Raw genomic sequence first — 12,221 nt, 5'->3', positions numbered from 1 at the left:
TACACTTACTGCAGAAATGTCTCATTCTGCTACAAGCAGTTAAGTAGAAGAAAAAAATGGTTTTAATCCAAACTGACATTTCTGCCAAGGACTGACTTAAAATGAGAACTGGTGAAGTGGGGTCCAGCAATGCATATTCAAAGACAATACATAAGAACTGGACAGCTATCCAAAATTAAGATTTCATTATGAGGTGCTATAATTATATATCAGGTATTCTCAAAAACTTAATAAATAATTACAATGCAGTAAGCTAAACTGAGGATCAAGTTCCCACTCTCCCACCTTTTAAAAAAACTCTAATGGCAGCTGTATACAATTAGTGAAAAAGATACTTACTCTCCTCTCCACACACACAGACTCCATAATTTAATACCAAATGTTTGTAAGAAAGCTGGCTCATCATACTTGCTGCCTCAAAGAAGGACTTTGAGAAAGAGAGAGCAAGAGAGCAGATCAGTGAAAGAAAAACTGACATTATTTATAGAAAAAAAAAGCATATGGTTTAAAAAAAATATATATATATTTAATATATATATATATTTAAAAACAATTCATCTCCCATCTCATTTCAAAGACTGTCTAAAATTTCATGTTATTCATTTGTGGATGTTATTTGTTTTGATTTGTGTTTTTTGTTTTGGTTTTTTTTTTTGTTTTTTTGTTTTTGTTTTTGTTTTGGGGTTTTTTTTTTGTTTTGTTTTAACTTGATTTGCTATTATTGTGGGTTTTGTTTCTTTGTTTTAAAAAAAACCAATCCACACTCTAGAAGAGTTAGCAGTTTCTTTTCCCACAGGCAGATGCATCTCCACATCTTAGAGAATCTAAGCAAATTCACGATGCACTGTTCAGTTTCCAATTTATTCTTTCATTATGTACTATTCAGTTTCCAATTTATTTCTTCATAGAACATTAATAAGTTGAAAGACAAGAACTATTATATCCCTCATCCAGTACTGTGAGACCTTACCTGACCTTGTTAGGAAATTTTCAAATGCTTTTATCTCTTTAGTCATTTTTTATTCTTTTCAGTGGTATCTCCAGCTATGCTTCCTTGTGTACAGATTGTTTCCCCAGTGAGTTGAGGTTAAAATTAGCACATTTGCCTTCAGGGGTCATGTTATTATTTCTTTATTCTTAGAGTTCCTGTAACAATTTATTTTCACCCTATTTTAAAATGATCGCATATTATCCAGTTTCTTAAAATTAAAATTTAAGTTATTTTTGTTATCATTTTTACTTTCATATCTTCAAAGGCTATGTCTACATTGCTTTTGACACTAGCTCTTGGAAGTTTCTTCTCCTTTTCTTTGGTTAACATTTTAATATAGTTATGTCCTAGGCAGCTGAAAAGTTCAGTGAATGAGAGACTAGTTCTCCTGGCTTACTGCAAATGCTGTTAGCTTAATTAGGAATTTGAAACAATTATATAATCAGAATACACAATAAGCAGCCATATAAAGTTGCACTGAAATACTAAGAAATAGCACATCCATTAATTTTTTAAAATTAAATTTTCACATATGCATTCTTGAGCTTAATTACATTACCATTGTATTGCTTTCTGCAAAAGGGTATTTCAGGTCTGCTCACAGATTCACTCAAACATTAGAAGACTAATCCAAATATGAATGATTCTACGTATGGCAAGTGTTCCTCATATTTCTGATTTTTTTTTTTTTTTTTTATGGCCTGATGTGAAATATTTATTTTACTGGAGAACTAGTTAGACTCAAAAAAAAAAAAAAAAAAAAAAGGAAAACTGTCAACAAAAGGAAATTTTTCCCTAAAAGTTGGTACCTCACATGTAGGTAATAAGTTTACTGGTACAGGTTTGGGACTAAACTGTTTCTCCTGTGCTATTTGTGTTACTACTGTGAACCACTATTTTTTGGTTCTCTGTGGTAGCTCTAAATTATGATAGATAGTGAGGAGAAAGGAAATGAAGTATACAGGTGAAATTCATAGAGCTAGTTTCAAACCCATTTTTCCCAAATTCACAAGGCCAAGAATGAGCTCTGTTCAAAAACCATCCCTCTACCATATAACAAATACAGCAAGTCGTTTACTGTAAGAAAAGTAATATGGGTTAGACAAGTACAGTGCAGTCGACAAACATACCAACCTCAGAGTAGTTTCTATGCACTTTATCCAAAACCTTTAAAAGAACTTCAGTTTGGTGAAGCTGGCCGTAGTCTCCCACTTCTTTCCTTATGCCTTTGAAAATCTTTGTAAATGTGCCCTGCCCAAGACTCTCTTCCTAAAAAGACAGAAAGCAGGAAAGGGAAAATGAGAAATCACTACTTGTTTGTCAAAGACAGACAACTTCCACCATAAACAATGCATATATGTGAAACTTTTCAGCTAGTCTACCTCCAGAGTCAAAGCAACTATACCATGAACAGGTTAAATCCTTGCTAATTTTTTTAAAAACTACTGACTTGTCAAGGATCTTGGGTAAAAAATTGTTGACAGAACCACAGAGGAAAATAAACAAACAAAACTACCACTGCAGTCAAAAGGTCACCTTTTTTTTTTTTAAGGAAAAAAAGTTCTTATAACTGCACACAGAGTTTTTATCTAATACATACTTTACCAACAATTTGCAATGAAAGAAACAACTAATGGACTTACAAAAATCAAGTCCTCATTCCGGATTTTGTGAAAGACCATCTGGCTGACATTGTGCCTCTGCAATGTTGGTGATGAAGGTACATCAGAGACACTATTGCTTCTGAAGACAAGGAGGTTTGATTTATCTGGGAGAAGAAAGAGAAGAAAAGTTGACCCGTAAAATACAAAAATCACATATTCAGAAGCTGTGAATCCAGCAAAAAGGCAATATCAATCTGAGACCAATTCATTTTAAAAGCTATAGCGTGTCTTGGTAAATAACTTACTTTTTCTGATTAGCAAAAACTGTTTTGCTGCTTCTCCTATTTCTACCGTTTCTGTACTGCATTGTTTCTTAAGTACTCCTACTTTCAACAAACATTCTGAAACTCCAGCCTCCTGTAATATTTTAATTTCTACTGTATTTGTAATAACAAGCAGTGGGGAAAAGATGGCAAATAACTAATCTTCTTTACAGAAGCACTTCATAATGTAAAGATGTGCCTATCTTTTTGACACCTCTCTAAAGATTTTGAGTATTTTTGCCCTAGAAGCACTTTAGTAATCCTCACTGCCTTATGATTACTAGAGATGTGTACAGCAGATGCATTAGTGAAACCAAAGCTGATAGGTATGTATTTGTGGGTCTATTTGTGCACATACATACACATACCTGCGTATGTGTGATTATTCCAAAATTTATACTTCTGATGCATATAACACATTTGTGTTTGGCTTCATTGGGTTATGCAATTATTCTCTGTGATGCCTGTATGCATTTACTTATCAAATCTCTTCTCAGCTTTTGACTGAATTGACTTTTTGGCTAATTTCTATCATTTGTGAAAGAAGTAGAAGTCAAATATTGTTTTTGCTTAATCAGAGACTTGGAGAGCAACAAAAACTTACTAATACTAACCATAAGTAGTATCATCATAAAAATGGCACACAGTCATTATCGTAATTCATATTGGAGAAACATACTATGAATATAAGACCTAGGGAGAACCTTTTACATATACTGAAGGAAAAAAACACTCCTTTGGCCAGGGGCTCTATTCCACATGTAAAGAGGTGTGGAAATCATACTGTAAACCTTGGCAGGTTTACAGTCAGTGATCACTGAGAGAAATTCACTAGTAATCTGGCATTATTAGTTATATTGCTTAAAGAACTATCCACAGAGAGAAATGAAACATTTAGTAGTTCTTTTGTTTTATATATATGAAAATATCTGATTGAAAAATAAATGCGTCTGCATAACTTCCACCATAATTAAGAATATAGTTTCGGTTCTAACAGCGAAACTGTGATGGCTATCAATGCTGTCTAGAAGGCCACATCATAAAGTAAAAACCGGCAGTAAGTAGAAATGAAGACTGTGACCAAGACAATGAACAGGTAGGTGGAATAAAAAGAACCCACATAAGCCAATATGTGTACCTACCTACCTGAGAGCCATTTACTTTGTTGTTTTACTTTTAAATCTTTATAAGTAGTAAACATTCTTGTTTAGAAATAAACTATCCTTTCTTACCTTTTGGTTTTGGAGGACAGCACTTGATGAACTGGAAAATTATGCTGTCTGAGCGGACAGTTTCTGTCTGATAACAAGTCAATAGATCCTTAAGATTACCAAAACTTCGCTTGGTTCCACTAAGATTATATTCCCCGTTCTCATTCTTTGTAATTAAGCAGTGTTTATAGTCAGTGGCATTCTCACGCTGTGGAGATTTTTTCCAATGGAAAAGAAGATTGATCAATTAAAAAAATTAAATAGACAGCAGTATCCTAAAGAACCCGCCCTTCAGTAAAACATTATCATAATTTGTTATTTTGTTACCCACAATGTAACAACAGTGATTCTGAGGGAAAAAAAAAAAGACACACACAAAACAAACAAACAAAAAAAAGAAAAAAGCCACAACCAAGATTCTACCTCCATCCCTGAAATTAGTATGCTCTACTAATTATTATTAGTGCCTAAGATGAACAAACATTAACAAATCTCCAAATATCAGCCTGAGAAAACATAAAGGATCCTAGGAAATATCCTTCATATCTTCAGATCTAGCCATGAAAGTTCCTTCACTGTTACATGGGGTAATAAAATAACAATAGAAAAATGTTGGAAGCCATAATCCAAAAGCTCAAACTCCTTTATTTTGGCAAGTATTTGGAGATCCAAGGAGTATTTCTGATTTTCTGCAGTGTATAGTGCAGTTCTAAGCAATTAATTCCTAGTACACTAGGCTCTTAATATGCACTGAATTATTTTGATGAATCTTGAAAATATACCATTAGACGTTTTTAATCAAGAGGAGTTCTTAATAATGCTTTCATAATCCTTCATGTTAATGTTGTGAAAAACATTCCAACAAATTCCAAATCTGAAAAGTCTATTAATAGCTTGCCCAGAAATAATTAGAACAAGAAAAACAAATGTGACCAGGTAGGTTAATGGCAAGTTTGACTCCCAGAATTTGACCCTAAACTTGCTCAGGGACTTACCCCTTAGCCTAAAAAATCCTTAATACAGTTCACTGGCTGGACATAAAATTTTACTAAAACTGGTTTTTAAAATGGCTTTTTACTTCTCTTCCCACAGATCAACACTATTTTATCATTTTGAGACATGTACCCACTTGTGGCAGTATTGAGTAAATCTGATAGCTTGCTGCAAAATTAGTAAGAAAAGTGATGTATGCTACTTTCTCCAGTTACAAACCCAAAGGTAGCTCTATTCATTTAATTAATAATAATCTCACCCTTGGAACAAGATCAGTATTGGAGCAAGATCATTAAATCATGTAACAGCACTTTAAGGTGCTGCATTATCACAAACTGCAATCTCATAGAGCAGATGAACATCTGGCTTTTCAGCAGCACAAGAAGGGCAGGCATTGCAAGTGCAGCTTCTCATCTAGTTTACAGCAGATATCCTGAAGATATACACTGACATAACATGCGCCAGATAATCTGGCTGGATGAAGGGTACAACTCAAACCTATAAAAACTCATGAATGAGAGACATCCTTAGATCACCACAAGAATCAACTGCATACTCAGTAACTAAGTTCTACTGTGTCATAAACAACAGAAATCACCAAAAACCCCACACTACCACCCAAACAATTATAGTAGTTTGAACAGCTGCATTCCAAACCCCAAAACTAACAATCTCTCTTTCCTCCACCTTTTTTTTTTTGTTTGTTTTTGGGGCATATATTCTGTGCCAGTGATTCTTTATCATAAATTTATTTTGGTATGTTTCTCATATGACCCTGAGAGTAGGCCTATCTGAAACAAGTAGCTGTAGAATAAACAGACATCATACTAGCACTCTGAAAGAAAAATCCAGAATCATTTACTGAACTTCCCATGCACTTTATCACAATGTAACAGAAATTACTGAAGTACTGTCCATGCCAGAATACAAACCTCAATAGCAAATGTGAGGAAGTATTTTTTAAAATCTTTAGGACTGCAACGAAGAACGTAGAAGCCAGTCTGATTACCTGCCTTCTTCAGTTTATTGATAGCAAAGTCCATGCTATATAAAAAGAAAATGATTAATATTGCATAATTTTAAAGAACAAGACCAGATAGTGGCTTATGAGCACTATTATAAGATATCTAATACAACAACAACTCAAATTCTGAGTTTTAGACTCCTTTAAGGTAATTCACTTGCCTTTCTATTTTCCAATAGTCACAGTGGCTGCCTATGTACAAAAGAATGCAGTAATGATTCTTAACACAGTAAAAACTCAATGATGTATTTGATTAAACTTTGCAATCTAAAAAGGCATTGCCTTGGGCTTATGATATGACTCTCAATTTCCATCATGGAAGAACCTGTTTGAGTGAAACTGTCTAATAAACAAGCTAAGATTAGAGAAGCATTTGTGTGCATGGAAAATGACTTATTTAGCTTGGGAAAGGGCTAATAAGAAACAGGATTTGAAAGAAAGCTTCATTTGTTACTACAAGAACTAATCTCCCTCCAAACAAGTCATTGCTAACTATTTCTATCTATCTCAAGGAATTATAAAGAGAATGGTGTGGAATGTTCTGTATTTTCAGTACATCATGCTAAAGAATTCTGTATAAAAATCAATATATGGTATTCGTCTAGGTCTGCAAGATGCAAAAGATGTTTTGAAACGTCTCTGTTCCTCTTTTCCTTTATCTCCCCTGATACTAACTGCACCTATACTCTGTCACTGGGAAATTTCTAGAAGCATTCTGTATTAGAGGAGTAGGATGCTGCTAGTTTTATGCAACATATCTTGTTGATATCTGCCTTTGAGCTTTCTGAACCTAAAGCTAATATCCATTTTCTTCTGCCTAAGAAAATATTCCTAAGCTCCCGTGTTAAGAAAAGAAGTCCAAGGAAGGTATTGAAATTCTTCCCTAGAAATACAGAGAAAGTGAACAAGGAGACAAGATTCCTTGAAAACAAGTAAACACCCCAATATACATGGAAAGCAGTTTACTGTATTTGAATTTGTCTTTTTCTCTTTAGCAACTCCAATAGTATAACTGATAGAGGCTGCAGTTAAAATATGAGGTCCTCTATGGCATTATACATTGCTGCCCTGATAATAACTGTAATTAAGTAAAAATCAGCACCATGACTTTGCTCTGTCTTGCTTGAACAAAAGACAGAATTCTAAGGGAAAAAAATTAAAGCCATAATCCTTCATTCTATTTCTGATAACACATTAACAAGGAATTGTATTCTGCAAAGTGAAAAATGAGGAAAAATGTAAAGCATTTTATGTTACACAAATGAAATAAATGCACATCTTAAGATGCCCATCATGGTTCACAATCAGCTAAAGATCATCTTTCAAAGATAACAACACCTTGTTGTATCACTTAAAAATTGCTTACAAAATTGGTCCATGGCAATTGCTTTGGATATTTTCAAGCACTGATGGTGGTGCTACTTCTTTGCAGAGATAATGGTGGGCATCTGCAGTTAATCTGTAATATCCATCAATTAACGATACAAAGGAGAGAGCTTCTCTTAAAGACTGAAATTCAGCCTCCTGTTAAATTGCCAGGGGAGAGAAAAGAGAAAGAGGAGAGAAAGAATGAGAATTTGTAACAGTCAATACAAATTTCCTGGACATTCAGAATTTAAGAGAACTTTCATGGATTAAAATTAAAGAAAGCACCTTTCTTCTATCCAAAATATTTTCATACTCTGAGCACTGTAAATGTATATCACAGTTATCTCAGATACTTCTACATTTCAATAAAAGGCCTGGACAAATTTTCAAATTCTTAACAGGTCATTAATCCTGTACCATTAACATTAGAAATTAAAGTGATTCACAGTTCTTCCATACATCAGTGAACCATATGACTTTTGTCCAAAAGCCACAATAGGAAGACTATAAACTGACCAACGTTTTTTGAACTATTTTTAGGGGATTTTTAATTACTATTTTTATGAAGAAGTGCATAAGCTGTACATAGCTTCCTCATGCAAACAGTGGAAAGCTCTCTGATCACACAAATACAGAAATTTTGAGTCCTGAGGGCCTGCAGACCAGTCATGGAGACAAGGGAAGAGAAAAACTGTATGGCACTTGAATTATTTCCAGCGGGTGGCAAGGGAATTCCTGGAGTTCAAACTAAAACAACCTTTTACACTCACATATAAAATTATTTTCCAATATCTTCCTCAAAGCATTTTAAAAAGTAGAAGAAATAACATTAATTTTATACCCATACGCATTTTTTTTTTAAAGTGTATTATTATTTCTCCAGGGTATTTTGACCCCTTTTCAATTTCTGGTCACTGGCAGCTAGCTTAATAATGGCTTCATACAAATAGTATGCTAGATTGCCAAAACACAGACTCAGATTTAAGGCTCCAACAAAGAAGAATCAGCCTATCTGCAATCATCCTAAGCTAGACTTGTCTGTATTAGTCCACACACAAGACCTTCAGTATTTTAATACATTGCTTATATTGCAAAAATGCATTCAGTTTTACCTCATGCTTAATTAACAATTAATATTTCATTATATAAAATCATGAACACCACAGTCTGCTCAAAGCAACATCTATAAGGAAAACAAAAATGGCAAGCAAAAGGAAACAGACCAGATTCTTGCTGTCTTGTTTGTGAATGGTGACAATTCTCCTCTCACTGGAACCTTCTTGACTTGCTTGTTTAATGCTGACATCAATGATATCAGGAAAATCACAATATGTTTGTAAATCCTACAATAAATAATTATATAACCTCAGCATTAACAAATTTCAGCTGAAAAAATCCACACCTATTTGTAGCATTAGAATTCCTACAACATTAAGCTTGTGAAGTTCGTAATGAAGAGGGTCAACAAGCCTTAAAAACGCTATTAAAATTAATGAAAAGAAGTGTTCTGTGAGGCTTAAGTTTTTGAACATCCTGATTAGAGAGTCTGTTAACATTTCAAAACATGATGTCTTCATTTGCAGGAATGCAAGCTGCAAGATCTGGTATCAAAGAGATGGAGATAGTATTCATGAAGAAAATGTCTAAGAAAAGATCTTCTCCTCAGCCATCGCCATCTCTGACCAAGGAGGAAGATTTCCATCCAAGAAATCTATGACTTTTTCCTTCGGTGGCAGTTCAGGGATTTTTTGATATAATAATATATTATATAATATTCCATATAATTTCTTTGAGTCTTTTTCAAGTCAAATTACTATGTCATATAGGTCATTTCTTGTTTTGTTTGCAGCAGAACTTTAAATACTAAACAACATCTTAAATAAAGATGTGTTTATCTAAAACTATTCCTCCAAAGCACATTCATCCCATTCATAAGGATGGAAGTGTATCTAGTACACAAAGGGATGTCATACTACTGAACTGATTATCAGAAGTCATGCTCAAACACATTTAAGACCCTGAAGCTCTATTAATTATTATATGTGAACAGGCAAAACAAATTTCTTTATACTTTACCACATGTATGTTATTACCAACTTCAAAAAATTAAAAATCTTGTTGCAATTCAACATCTCAAAGTCTCATCAGTAAAGTCTGTTGAATGTTATGATCGCTTTTACAGTCAACCTTATTCCTTCATTAAATTTTCACAACCAATTTTATACACAGCTGCTGTACCAGTGAAAATACATTCAGCCTACATCTTGTCTTTGTCACTAAGGATGCTAATATTATCAATTAAGAAAAACAGTTCTGAAATAGCCATTTGAAAAGAGATCAGTTTAAACACTATACTTATTAAAGGCTTAGTTGCCATGACAGCAAAGTATGCATAAGTTTTGTATATATAATTAAAGGAAATTACTAGACCTAGCATGAATCTGCAAATATTCTAAGAAAAAAAATGTAGAAAATCTGGGTAAGTAATCAGATTTTTTAAGTTTTAGGAAAAAAAATGTCATTTTTACAAGTGATTATAGTATATTATAAAAATGTCACAATTTTTTGTAGTTTGGTCTGACTGCTACACATTATGCATTAAAACTACCAAGGAACAGACGTAATTATTTTGGAAAACTGACATCTTCTTCACTTTGCCTTTAGTCTTACCTTCAGAAAATTCCCACACTCTTACTGTACACAGCTATAAGCTACTATGAGATTTTGGTACATTTTACTGAAGAACAATCATGCTGGGAAACCATACACAAAAGAAACAACAGAGAAATAAAAATACAACAGCATATGATTATGACAAGTTATTGAACAACCTAGCTCCTAGCTCTTGAACAAAGAGTAAACAGGCTGCAGTTTCAGAAACATCTCTTTAAATTTGCTAGCTTAGATCCTGGGAAGAGTCTAACTGAACCAATATAAAGGTGAAGTAAAATTTGTCTTGTTTTTCTGGACCCCTTAAAATCCTGTTTTCAAACAGAATTCAAGGACAACATGCATTTTATTGAACATAAATTTTAACAAGCTAATCAAACTATCACACAGCAAGCTGTGCAACTATTAAAATAATGAAGTAGATACATTCAAAGAAATTACCTGCTCTGCCAGTGTCTCACAGTTTTTAAGTTTTCCTCTTGAGCACTGAATTCCACCATTTCCAGTTATTACAATAGTTGCAAAACTTTCTTCTCCGGAAGGATCTCCACCAGGTTCTTTAACTTCAAAAACCTCTGAATAGAAGGCGGACTGAAGGGTTTCCAAATTTATGAGATACTTAAGTTTCAAGTTCCTGGCAGTGGCTTTGCACTGGCCAAACTGTTGTATGAATTTACGGAACCTGTACCTTATTCTTTTTCGGGTCAAAATGTGGTATTCTTGGATCTTTGCTCGCACACATTTAGGCAGAAACATTTTGTAGCTGTAAATATATGAGCAGCAAAAAAAAAAAAAAGAAAAAACAATTTATGATTTAACCCATTAAATCCAGCAAAGATACCCACCTCTGTGCTAAACAAGTCAATGTGAAAAAACATTTTCCACTAAATGTAACCTTTTTAAACTCTAGGATAACAAGGATTCTTTCTTCAGCCTGTAATACAATTTTTCAAATACAGCCTTATCTCTTCCTCCATTTTCCTTTTTTGCCCCCCTCAACTTCATTTGAACATATACTACCTTATGCATTTTCCATACATCCAGACACCTGTTTAAGGCATCATTTAAGCCTGAGGCAAGACAGCAAAAAAAATTCAAATTACAAAGTTGCTTTGTTTAGTGTATAGAGTGGAAAGAAGATGCTAGATGCTCAACAAAGAGAACTTAAGAGTTCATTGTGAAAAATACAATAGGTGGTAGAACACAAGTAACAATGTTGCTGATTCTCATGTAACTATTTCATATCACAGTCCATATTGGATCACAAAACAAAAAAGTAGTTTGACACCTCCAATCAGCTGGTCAATCTGTTGTCTCATTCTATTTAACTCTTTCTTCTAGCCTTCATTAAACAGCAAACATCAAGAATGAAGTACCAAGCAGAGACAGAATTCACTCAGATGAAGCAGAAACTGATTACTTTGACAAATTGGAGTGAACTGTTGAACTGAAGCAAGTTTAGTGGAGTCTTGCCAGAGATAGTTAAGAGCCTGGAACACACGATATGAAAAGGCCTACAAAATTTTGGTCTATACAGTGTGGAGAAAAGGCCCCAGTAAGGTGTTCTAGCAATTGTCTTCAACTAACTAGTTATGGAGAATACTAATGTAGGATTTTCACAGACATGCACAGTAAAAGGACAAGAGGTATTGTACTTGTGGTATCACAGAGGAGAGACTGATCAAATGAGGATAAAATTCTCCCCAGTGAAGACAATAATATGTATGCCAAAACTTCCCAGGGGTATGGTGGAATCCTCATCCCTGGACATTTTCAGAACTTTACTGCCAAGAACCTGTGCAACTTGATCTCAACTTTGAAGCTGGCCCTGATCTGAACTGGAAAAAGTCCATGTACTGAAAAACATAAAGAATGGCTGTTGTGATACAAGCTTTCTGTTGATTTCAAGCTTACAATCTGTGTAAATTTATGGAACCAATATGCAAGGCTAAATCAATCTCCAGTAGTTAAACATCTCCACCCAGATGGCTATGTTGTGGCTTTTCACAGGTATTCAATACCATGACATCATGCAGT

At 34.0% G+C, this 12,221-nt stretch overlaps 1 protein-coding gene across 6 annotated transcripts in view; it reads right to left on the bottom strand.

The window, feature by feature from the left end:
• The window catches only part of JAK2 (Janus kinase 2), an 85,541-nt gene that overhangs the window by 22,112 nt on the left and 51,208 nt on the right, over nt 1–12,221 (bottom strand). For all 6 annotated transcript variants that reach the window (XM_046905180.1, XM_015280057.4, NM_001030538.3 and 3 more), the window contains 8 exons: nt 10,626–10,947; nt 8,738–8,857; nt 7,513–7,670; nt 6,055–6,166; nt 4,151–4,337; nt 2,635–2,759; nt 2,126–2,260; nt 340–427 (listed from right to left, as the gene is read on the bottom strand). In XM_046905180.1, coding sequence (XP_046761136.1) covers nt 340–427; nt 2,126–2,260; nt 2,635–2,759; nt 4,151–4,337; nt 6,055–6,166; nt 7,513–7,670; nt 8,738–8,857; nt 10,626–10,947 — 1,247 coding nt within the window. The remainder of the gene's footprint in view (nt 1–339; nt 428–2,125; nt 2,261–2,634; nt 2,760–4,150; nt 4,338–6,054; nt 6,167–7,512; nt 7,671–8,737; nt 8,858–10,625; nt 10,948–12,221) is intronic.

This window comes from Gallus gallus, chromosome Z, assembly GCF_016699485.2.
Source record: "Gallus gallus isolate bGalGal1 chromosome Z, bGalGal1.mat.broiler.GRCg7b, whole genome shotgun sequence".
NCBI classification, from domain to species: domain Eukaryota; kingdom Metazoa; phylum Chordata; class Aves; order Galliformes; family Phasianidae; genus Gallus; species Gallus gallus.
The sequence above is the reverse complement of the archived record's forward strand: the minus strand, read 5'-3'. Positions and strand labels throughout refer to the sequence as shown.